This window comes from Melanotaenia boesemani, chromosome 16 (assembly GCF_017639745.1).
Source record: "Melanotaenia boesemani isolate fMelBoe1 chromosome 16, fMelBoe1.pri, whole genome shotgun sequence".
Taxonomy (NCBI): domain Eukaryota; kingdom Metazoa; phylum Chordata; class Actinopteri; order Atheriniformes; family Melanotaeniidae; genus Melanotaenia; species Melanotaenia boesemani.
Window position 1 is genome coordinate 17,947,351 of NC_055697.1, and position 11,651 is coordinate 17,959,001.

The 11,651-nt window shown below is 37.8% G+C and overlaps 1 protein-coding gene across 1 annotated transcript; it reads right to left on the reverse strand.

Annotated features, from left to right (window-relative positions):
• Positions 1 to 192: 192 nt before the first annotated feature.
• On the reverse strand, positions 193 to 6,163 carry rgra (retinal G protein coupled receptor a). Its single transcript, XM_042011017.1, has 7 exons — positions 5,663 to 6,163; positions 5,190 to 5,346; positions 4,727 to 4,848; positions 4,122 to 4,275; positions 3,885 to 4,002; positions 2,677 to 2,790; positions 193 to 2,121 (listed from the first exon to the last, which is right to left on the reverse strand). The coding sequence occupies exons 1-7, from the start codon at positions 5,739 to 5,741 to the stop codon at positions 1,978 to 1,980; spliced, it is 888 nt and encodes a 295-aa protein (XP_041866951.1). The 5' UTR covers positions 5,742 to 6,163; the 3' UTR covers positions 193 to 1,977.
• Between the last annotated feature and the right edge of the window lie 5,488 nt (positions 6,164 to 11,651).

The following is an 11,651-nucleotide window of genomic DNA, read 5'->3' on the forward strand; positions in this document are numbered from 1 at the left end:
AACACAAAACAAAAGCAAAAAATACTTCAGTAATACTCAAAATTGTGCTGAATTATAATACTTGAGTACACATAACCACATTTACTGTGAGTATTTTCTTACCATCAGTCATTCATGGTAGTTAATGTAAGATTAGCATCACTTTCAGCATATTATCAAATAAAAGAAAAACAAAATCTCAATGACATGAAGTTTAAACATTTGTAATTCTTTATTCATTGTCCAAACACTGCTGGAATGTGGAATATCACTCTCTTTAAATTATAAATACTCAACCAACTACAACAAGATCAGTTCTTACAGCATTTTACAGAGACCAATAACAATACAAAACCCACTGTATAAGCAATTACATCGTAAAGAGCAGAATCATTGTTGAATAGCTGCTGACCAACAGAAGCACAGTTGTTTCCCACTGAGTGAAGATTTCATAGGACTTAAAACAATTAACCCATTTACATGGGAGAGTTGGGGGGTGGATGGGTTTTGCTTGTGCTGTTAAGGATTTGCATTGTGTGATGAAACACGTGTGTACAACTCAAAACAGAAATGAGATCTATTATAAGACCAGCAGTTCTAGTAATGATCTAGTTTGATAAAAAATAAAAGCAGAAAAAAACCCCACCCTGCCTCATGTCTTATACAATGTAAACAGTCCTTGTTAAATGGGAACTTTGTGGTTTTTGAAACCTACAGTAAGAATTGTGATTATATAATAACCAGTAAATTATGGTGTTTTGTTTAATATTGTAGTAAGACAATACATGAAAAATGAAATGTCATTTCTAAAGTAAAGGTTTGTGAGCAAAATCATACATGAAGAACCATAATATTTGTATTGTTCCATGATATGTAAAAGTTAAACAGCTCATTTAGATGGAATCTACATCACAATCATTGAGGGAAAAACACTAAGAAATAGCCATTAAGTGTTATTTAAACTAAGGATATATACCAGTTGATAAAATAAACAATAATTCACTGTGTTCTCTTATTTGGTTTCATAGTAACATCAACTCCTGTCTTTATACTTAAAACGCTGAGCTGAGAAGCGTGTCCTCTTAATCTACAACCACGGACTAATCTCTAACTTGGGGGTTATGTGCTGAAGAATAGTCCTCTTGTTTAGAGGATTACTGCAGTTTTTCACTGAATACGAAGAGCATGCAAAGAGCATCATGGGCGATCAGTGAGTCGTGTGGTCTGTCACATTTCAGTGACAGTGACAGTAATCAATAATGAATGCCTTCTTTCTTGTCTCTCAGGTGTCATGTAATATATTTAGCTGAATTAAAATATTTTAGAGGACTTTGTCTTAAATCAGAGGCAACTTCTCAGAAAAATAAACTCAGAACTTTAAGTTAATGACGGTATTTTGCTACTAAAGATATATTGAAAATTAAACACAAATTGCTGCCTTTTAGCAAGAGAAATGATGTCCAAAGGATTTGATATTATATCTTACCTTACCGACTAGAAATTTGTGGATGTATGTTTAAGATAAACTGTTAAATACTGATATTTGTTATAATCTGCAGTAATTTTGTTCGAGCTCCACTTTCATGTTTTGTCTGAATGTGTTTTAAACCCTTGTGTCTGGTCAACGTGGAGGAAAGTTGTTTACAGCGGTAAATTCTCAGGATGAGCTCAAAATGATCGTCATTCCTCATTTAATAAAATAAATTACATTAAAGCTGAAAATAAAAGAAATCACATGTTTGTTACAGAAAGAACCGTGTCTAGTGTAGTGCTGGTTTTACTATGTGATAAAATGGGGTGAACATATTAAATTGAGTCCAAATGTGTTATTTGGACTCCCAGTCATTTTAAAAACACAACTGTGGACAGAATGTGGGAACAAATCCAGGACAGGTGTATAGACAATGGCCATCACTGCTTGAGACACAACATGTGCACAGATGCTCACAGACAGAAACATCAAGGACAGTGAATGGATGTGATTATTGTATGCTTAGTTTATTTGGACTTATTCTCAATTTGAGGCACATCAATCTTTTCCCCAGTGAGAAGCTGCCAAATGCCTCCTCTGTAGTTCTCATTTCCCAAAGCATACAAGAGTGGATTGAAGGTAGGGGAGGTCTTAGCCAGGATAGGAGCAATCTGTGGGGACAGGCACAACAAATATATCAAACCTTACAAGACTTTTTGGAATGTGTAGACTTTTTATGCAACCGTTAAGAAATGACATTTATTGTGATATCTTAAATTTTTGCAGAATAGTCTTGGTGGAGAAAAATAATGGCAATTGCATTTCACTGCATGTTGTTTGAATATCCAAAATGCAAAAGACAGCAGCATAAAAAATAAAAATGCAGGCAGAATGTTTATAACTGTAGTTCACCTGTTCCTATAAGAGGGGCAATGCATTGTTACCTGATGAGCTAATATGTATAGGAATATGTCACTAGGGTCATTAGGGTTTTTGATCGCAGTGGCGAGAAACTAAACTTCCTTGTTTGTTGGCGCGAATAAAGGAATAAATTGTTACTGAACCTGCATCAACAAGAAACAGAGTGAACATTCAATCATTACAGAGAGTGTAACGGTAAAAAGGTGCGTCAACCCACTCTCTCAATGGCTCAGAAATGGACATTTTACAGTGGTGGAGGTAAACTAGTAAGTATCTGTATGAAGGCATGCATAGCTTGTCCTTACCATTCTGAGCTTAGGTGAGACAAGGTTGGCATTCTCCACAGCAGCATAGAAAGCCAGGATGCCATAGGGGCCCCAGCAGAACAGCAAAGTCTTCAGAGGAGTGTTGGGGTTGAACTGTAGAGGACAGAAACAAAGGCAGGGCAGGAATAAAAGGTGGAAAAAAAGTTATACAAAATGGAACAAGAAAGGATCCGAGGAAGAATGATTTGTTAGTTGTCAGCCATAAAAATGCCTTTTGTCATAAGATTTTCTGCTTGGAGTAAAGTCACATGGCTGGAATAATGTCTGGGAGACCAAGAATGTGTGTTATGTTGTTAAGCTTGGAAATAGAAAGAGTAAATTAATGAAGTGACATGTTGTTGTAATACAAGAGTCAAAGTATTTATTTATTTATTTTTGCATTAAGAGATTATTCTACAGAGTGACATTTCCCTAATTAAAACCCACTTCTTGCCCAAAACACGTCCGGACTCTTTTTCTCCTTCTGATATTTCAGCCATATGGTGAAGTGTGTGATGATAAGCTCTTTGATGGTTGCATAGTTGCATTGTTCTGACAGAGTGCTTGATGTCTTTACTCTGTGGACTTTGTATTTGTAATGAGTGTCTCTAGCCAACTCAGATGACTGTAAGTAATGGGCTTATACAACATAACATGGCGCCACCTAATTCAATCCTTGCAGAACTGCAGTGCTGAACCTGCAGGCTGCAGATAGATTGTTCTTGTCAACACCCACCAGCTACTGCCTGCCCACATTCTCAACTGAAGCACTCAATCTTCTCACTGTGGCAGTGACCCATATACGCTACACTGTGCATGCTCCTCATTCACAGTCTGCTTTGTTACTGTGAACAAGGGCACGTGAGGAAGTTGTACTTTTGCAGGATCTCTCTGATTTCCTTCAGTAGATAACTTCAAAGTAGGAATAATCATGACCATAAATGCATATTTGTGAGGATTTATACATCAGGTGTAACTTCATGTTACTTAAAAATGTCAGTTTCCTGGATGTCAAAAACGTAAATGCACCACACAATTTTTTTACATTTTGGCTTTGGTTAAATGCAAGATAGATGTTTGTCTGTTGATGCCACACTAAACCTGAAATCTGAGGAATTTTTAAATGAAATTCTTTCCCAGTTCTAACAATGTTACTGGAGTAAATTAAGAGTGTTTTTATATTTTATATTTATTATTACATTTCTTACCCTGGGGTTTCCAGTCTTCTTGAATTTCTGTGCAATGGACTGGTAAGAGGACATGACGACAAACACCTGAATGCCCATGTTGAAAATGCTCATTGGAATCAGGTAAGAAACATAGTTCCTGTGGAGACAGAAAAACAAACAGGGCTGTGAAATCAGATCTCAGAGAGGAACAAACGATACAAAGAAAATCTACATTTAGCTTGACTGCGTAGTGAGGAGAGTGAGCCTATACTGTACCTATCTCCTTTGCTGTAGTCCAGTGTGCAGCATGTCCTGAGTGGCTCGTAGTCATACTCCCCCCAGCCAACGAGGGGCATAGCTGCCCAGAAGGCAGTGAAAATCCAGACAAACACAGCTAAAGTGATGGCACTGCTCCACTGGAGTTTTGTCCCTAGCAAGAATGAAATTAAAATGTTAGTTGAAACACCTCCAAAAACACGAGTGCATGTCTTAGTACATGTTTTTATACATTACTGTAAACGCCACACTACAGATCAGGCAACACCTCAGTCATGATACACAGCGGATACACAGCCTGCAGATAACAATGTAAGCTCTTTCTTCCTTTATTGTTATAAATGATGCCTGCAAAATGACAGAAGAATTTTATTTCTTCCAAGAAAGAAAGAAAGAAAGAAAGAAAGAAAGAAAGAAAGAAAGAAGTTTCATAAGTACTCTGGCTTATAGATTTATCCTTCAGTTATCAGTATGTAACAACTGCTTCCTTCTCATCATGGTGTTGCAAACAATCCGTGACAAATGTAGTTCACCAGCTCTTTAGATCATGAGGGGGGAGTGTAAGTGGTTTAGTCACTGTGAGTACTTCAGGGTTAGGGACTTACTGGTGCAGTACTGGTGATATCTGTCCCAAGCGATGGCTGCTATAAAGTGAATGCTGGCAAGAGCTGTCATGAAGCCCTGAAAACCATGTGTCTGGCATCCATCTGAGCCATAAGGCCAGTACCTGGAGGCAGAAGATTTGTGAACAGATGAGCTCCTTCTGCAACAGCAGGATGTGCCAAAACAGTATATTTGCTTGAGGGAACATTAGTAAAACTATCATATTTTAAAACTATGAGTAGCATCTCCTGACTGCAGTTTGACAATATCTGCTTTAGAGCTCAGTGACAGCTCCCCATCTTCCAGTTTAATATCATTATAGCTCCAGACATAGAACATTAATCCAACTACAGCTGGATACTATTATCAACAGCAGTATTTTCTCAATAGATTTTTTTTGCATATCGGCCTCTAAAAAGACAAGACCTTAATTTGCATTATGAAAGCTGTGATTACATCACTCACCTCAGAAAACTGGAGAAAGCTGCGACGGTTGCGTTCATTGAGATACCGATATCAGCCATCGCTAAACTAAACACCAGGAAATTGCTGGGGGTCCTCAGCTCTCTCACTTTGATGAAAGCCACGATTGTCACTGCATTTAGAAAGAAGCCCAACAGACCTTCGGTTGAACAAAAACACAACATATTAGGTTACAGTCTTGACGATGGGAGTCAGTGCGCACAACGGCGCTTATTACGATACAAGCTTCATTACAAAACGGGGCAAAATACGCTCTTTTAAATGCCGTCATGCATTTGTTTACACGTTTTCAGAGTGAATATGCTACTTTAAAAGACTGAACATCAGATACTTTCCTGACACTTCACGACAAGATCAGTAACCGCTGTGGAGACAAGTCCTGTCATAGGTTAATGCCGCACACGGCAGGCACAGCCCTCGTGGTATCTGGCTGAATTCCAAGGCAAAACACTCACCCTCCACCAGCAGACAAGATCCCAAGGAAAACACATCGAACTCGGAGAAGCCCTCCGGTAAAGGGTACGACGAGACCATCCTGACACCGATTTGGCACAAACAAATAGCAGATGTCACAGACTTTTCAGTCCGTTCGTTTACGACGTCTCAATGTGACTGTACAGAGCCCGCTTTTAAAGGGGCATTTCACGGGAAAAGCGTGCAGTTTATTATGTAAAGCCCTCTCTCTCTGATGCCCCAATCCGCGCAGGAATGTCTTAATGAATATAACCACACAAACCGTAACCCTTAATGCGCATTTGCCCGCCGCAACAATAAAGCCCCTCAGTTAGTTACACAACAAGCCTTTGTGTTTTGGTGTCCCAGTGAGGATGCCACTGCTGCTGATGAGACGGCGTGGATACATCCCTGCGTCGCTTTAAGGAAGAACAACAGGTGTCAGCAAGGATGCAGCCTTCTGCCAGTCACAACAACACCACCATCTAATAGGAAAACAAGGCCTCAAACCATAAGACTGAAATATCTTTTTGCACTCAAGATATTAATAGCCTCATTAGGATTTCAGGGGATTTTTGCCAAATGTGGATTGGTTCAAGGTTACTTCCTCAGGCCGCAATGTTAAAAGAAAATAAGTGTAATGATATTTTGGTGAATAGGGCAAACTACTTGTCCCAGATTTCAACCTTATATGCTCACAGGTTTTGTTGCAAACGCTCTGTTTGTATTAAATTACAGATCTGTAGTATTTAATTTCAGGACAGAAATCACACCCACTCACCAAATCACACATGAATTATTCTAAAAACATTACATGGGACATGTTTTATATCTTTTTTTTTTAAAATCCATTGTCCCATTAGCCAGGACTTTCTGAAACTGGCCATGACAGCTTTTGTTTTGTTGGCACTATTTCTTGCAGAGTGAAACTTCTGGGTGACACAATGACCGTAAGAGATTAAACCAACTGTGGATAACACACATTGTGCTGTAGGACTTAAAGACCTGAAGACAGCCAACATCAGTGTAAATTACATTAAGCCTTGCTATCATTCCCAGCTTTCAACTGGTCATATTTTAGCTGTAAAAGCTTTTGCAGCTTTTCATGTCATTGGACTGGTGTGGAAACAAGCATGACATTGTATGTTTCTCAGGATTATATGATCAGAAAGGTCATGAAATGTAGGTGAAAATGTGTGAAGGGCTCAATCACATGGAAATGCAAACAATCACAATCCATTTTTTTTTCTTTTTTTAGATTATAGGTCACTCACTTTATGTAAAGAACTGATTCATAAGTGTATGTAGCCTACTTGTGTATTAATGCAGTTTTGCTTTCGTAGCAAGTAAAATATTATGAAAAAAAATGAATCACTGCATGTTTAAAGATTTTTAGTGGCATGCATGAGACTGAGCATGATTTACTGGCAACATGGTAATAGATGAGGCAACTACATTGTTATTATTGGCTTAATTATGCCACATACTCCTATTTATTTCATTGTCAAGCTCGGTGTCAGTTGTGTTTTCGCAAACAAAATCAGAAGCCGTCCATAAATTAAGGAGATAATCTTGCTTTCTAACTCTTCTCCTTACCCAAACCAAGTAGTTTTCCAGGCAAAGAAGCAGGTTTGATGCCTAGGCCTGATCAAATAGGAAATGTAAATGAAACTGTAAAATCTGTCATCTCACACAGTGGTCAAACCTGAGACCAGGTAAAAATTCCTGCAACTTATCTCACCACTACCCTGTCAAGTTCTCAGTCAAGCTTTTGATGGTTGCCACAAAGCATAATTTCCAGCCCGCATCATTAGCTTCTCTGGCTGCAGCTGTTTTTTTTTTTTTGTTTTTTTTTGACAGTTTGGTCATATGGAGTTTCTTAGATAAAAAAAGAAAGAAAGAAAGAAAGAAAGAAAGAAAGAAAGAAAGAAAGAAAGAAAGAAAAAAAAAACAAAAGAAAAACAAAACTTCTATTTCTAAATTTGTTTTCATGCTTTAACTGTGCTGCATTAGAAAACACTTTCTTGTTGATAATAGCAGAAAACCAACTAGATCTCAAAGAAATGACAGATTTTTTGTTGTAAACTATGTTAAATTGCAGCAGACTGTTAATTTTGTGGGTGAAGAAAAAACACATGATCATAACATCATTTGGCTTTTCCTAAGAAATGTTTCCTGCATGACAACCCCAAATACTAGGAATGATCTCTTTTGGCACAATTTACTCTTATAAACTGGTTCACACAATGGCAACCAAGAATACTTCAAATAACTTTTTCTACTGAAGGTGATAGCACATTAAGCACACTCTAAAGTGTAGAATATCTTGCAATAACCCATGCTTTAGCCAGTGAGATTATAATAGAGCATTAAAGTCCTACTTTTTCTAAACTTGCTTCGTGACATTTATTCTTATAGAATTTTTTGCATTTTTTTGAATGACGCTGCAGTCTGAATATAACAGCGTCTTTATTGGCTTCAGTAAATGAGATTAACTACTTTCTATGTGTTATAGAATGTTTCATGTTGTCCCTTAAAGGAACATGCCTGACATGTTTAGAGTCTTAGTGTAGACCTACACAAATCTATTTAGTAGTGGCTATAAGTAAAAGGGATTTCAGTAAGTGGCACAAAACCCATACTCATGTACACACATTATATTACCTATCTATCTATCTATCTATCTATCTATCTATCTATCTATCTATCTATCTATCTATCTATCTATCTATCTATCTATCTATCTATCTATCTATCTATCTATCTATCTATCTATCTATCTATCTATCTATCTATCTATCTATCTATCTATCTATCTATCTATCTATCTATCTGACAGAATATGAAATAACTGCACAGAACAAACTGTTGCACGTTCACTATAAAGGCTACTACTACACTTTCACTCACAAATATTTTTAGGGGTCAAAACAGGGTCAAAAGTACAAGGTGGGTAAAAAAGAAATCCTGTAAAATTTTAGGTCATACAAAATTTGGGGTTAATAAGAAATGGTTATGGTGTATGCATTTTATATTCATGTCATATTTCTGTCATGTCACATAAACTATGCCCTGTTGAGAGTAACAGTTCAGGGATATGTTGCCATCTCACAGTTTACATCCATTGTGTCCTGGACTTGTATGTATATATTACACATATTCTGATGAGACAGGGCTGGAGTGCCAGGTTCCAAACACAAGGCAAACAGTTCTTCTAGCTTTTCTTTTCTTTTCAATCACAAATGGAGAATTGTTCCCTTTGGAATTTTATCCATCTCTATTAACTTATGCTGGAGAGCAGTGGGCTAGAGAGGTAAGAGTCTTTCTCATAGTGATTCATCTCTGTTGGCACTCATGGGCCACAAACCTAGGTTCTCTAGACCTAAGCCCAGCTCTGTAACCACTGGGATACAGAGCTGTAGCCACTGTTTTTTGTGGCAATATGGACCTCTGATTCTAGAAATAAAGCCTGGAGGCTTCTAATTTCCTGAATTATCTTTACTGGATCATCTCACTCAAATAATAGCCTGGACCTGTATCTATAGTCTTGCTCATATTCTCAATTCTACTTTATCTTATTTCACTGCTGAGATTTCTTTTACTTTGTAAGTAATTTTAAATCACTATCAAAATCAGAGGAGGCAATAAAAAAATGTTGAATTTCCAAGCTCTAACATATAATTACTTTGTTCTAAAATGAATATTCAGGTAGCAAAACAATAAAATTAATTATACTGTTCAGTCTAGTTTATTTATATAAACAATAAAACACACAATATATCTTACACATTATACATTGCACATAAAAAGCTTGCTTTATGATTAAAGGCGAAGCTGTAAATTTTTGTAGAAACACATTTCACTGGCATCAAAATGGTTTGAGAAGCAAACAAACAAAAACAAGCATTAAATGTTGTGTAAAGGTGTTGGGCTATCATACTGTATGTGTGGTGGAAAAAATAAATAACAGTTTCTGACAATGATCCAGATGAGAAAGTCCATTTTACTTTATTAAAAGTCGTGCACAAGAAGGTGGTCACATAGTTATCAAGGAGAGGTGTGTGTGTCTTTTAAATATGTGGGTTGGTCTTGCAGTGGAACATTTTGGCATACAATGGTCAAACCTGATGTGTTCAATATCGTGATTATTAGCATACAATAAGATTGTTAAAAGACAGTCTGGTCTCTTAAGCAGCTCTGGGAGGTACTCTGACACACAATGGTCAAACCTGATCTACTCAGTATAGTGAAGACTGGCATACAATGGGATTAACCTGATCTGCTTATGACACAACCACATCTATATACTAGTTTAGTCTGAATACATGTTCAGAAGAATGAAATATTAAATGAAATAAAAGAATAATAAATAACATTTCCTTTACATATGCAACACCAGAACAGTCTCAATGCACCAAGGAATCAAGTCTCTAGAAATCTAACGAAGAAATGGGGCACTCTTTATCCACAAGATATTCTCCCATGTGATGTTTTAATGATGGTGGCGGAAACCACAAATTCTCACACAGATTTTCAAGATTCAAGATTCAAAGTGTTTTACTGTCATTTGCCCAGTAAGGAAACAAGTTTCCTTGAACAATGAAATTCTTACTTGCCGTCCACACGACATGCCATAAAGGATTATAAAATAGAAGAAAACTACTTAAAAATAGATAGAAGATAAAGGTAAGATAAAAAAAAAACTGAGTCAATAATCTAGTACATAAATGTGCAGTGTGCTACATAAACTGTTGTGCCACATTCAACAATGAATGATTAGCTGTGCAAAAAACTGTCATGTCAATGGTAAGATGCATGTACAATATCTGTTATAAGTAATTAGACACATAAAACAGTTACAATATTGCAGTTACTGTGGTTGACAATATAAAGTCAGTGTGCAGGGTACAGGCCATTGTTACGGACTCCTATCAGCTGTTAAGGAGTGTGATGGCCGAAAGAAAGAAAAAGTTTCTGAGTCTGGTTGTCCTGCATTTCAGACTCCTGTGTCTCCTGCCTGAGGTGAGAGTAAACAGTCCATGTTGGGGGTGGGTGGGGTCTTTGATGATGGAGGCAGTTTTCCTGTGGACTCTGTGTTGGTATCATTTGCTGTAAAAGTTTCTGAAGATATTTGGTGACATGCTGAACTTCCACAGCCTCGTCAGGAATTACAGCTGCTGAGCTCTCTTTACCAGCTGTGCGGTGTTGAGTGTCCAGGTGAGGTCCTTGCTGATGTGGACTCCTAGATATTTAAAGCTGCTCAGGGTTCCTTTCCTTCCTCATGTCCACTACCATCTCCTTGGTCTTGTCCGTGTTAAGGGTGAGGTTGTTGTCCTCACACCATGACACCATAGGCCACCTCCCTCCTGTAGGCTGCCTCGTCCCCGTCAGTGATCCGTCCTATCACAGCGATGGAGTCCGCAAACTTCAGGATGGTGTTGTCCTTGTGGGAGGCCACACAGTCATGGGTGAACAGGGTGTAGAGGATGGGACTGAGGACACACCCTTATGGTGTGCCAGTGTTAGTGATGCTGGCTGAAGTCCTGTTCCCGATCCTGACAGACTGAGGCCTGCCAGTCAGAAAGTCCTGGAGCCAGTCACAGAGGACGGGATATTCAAATAGGTTTAGACCTTAGGTCAGTTGTACAAAACAGTGAACTAATTACTCAGAAGAAAAACCTTACACTGGTCTTTAGTTGCAATGTGACTCAAAGAGCATAGCTACAAAACCTTGCTTGGACTGTAAGCATTTAGAAAAATCATAAATTTTGTCCTATTTAAATGTACAATGTAAAATCAACCCCTTGTTCCTGTTTAATAGTTTTATTAAGATCAGACAACATTCCTGTATATAATAAACTCTTCCTATGCTGCAGACAAAGAGGTACTAACTCTTTTCTCTTTCTTTATTTCTCTCCTTAATTTGGTTGAGAACGCCCTTTGTTGGGGTTGCACAGTGATGTGGTGCTTAGCCCTGTTGCCTCACAACAA

What these genes read in the sequence shown, in the direction of transcription:
- rgra (XM_042011017.1), bottom strand. Translation starts at nt 5,741, where the DNA reads ATGGTCTCGTCGTACCCTTTACCGGAGGGCTTCTCCGAGTTCGATGTG. An exon ending in ATCTTGTCTGCTGGTGGAGG is followed by an intron (nt 5,347 to 5,662) that starts GTGAGTGTTTTG and finishes GTTCAACCGAAG; the next exon opens with GTCTGTTGGGCTTCTTTCTA. An exon ending in AGAAGACTGGAAACCCCAGG is followed by an intron (nt 2,791 to 3,884) that starts GTAAGAAATGTA and finishes TGTCCTCTACAG; the next exon opens with TTCAACCCCAACACTCCTCT.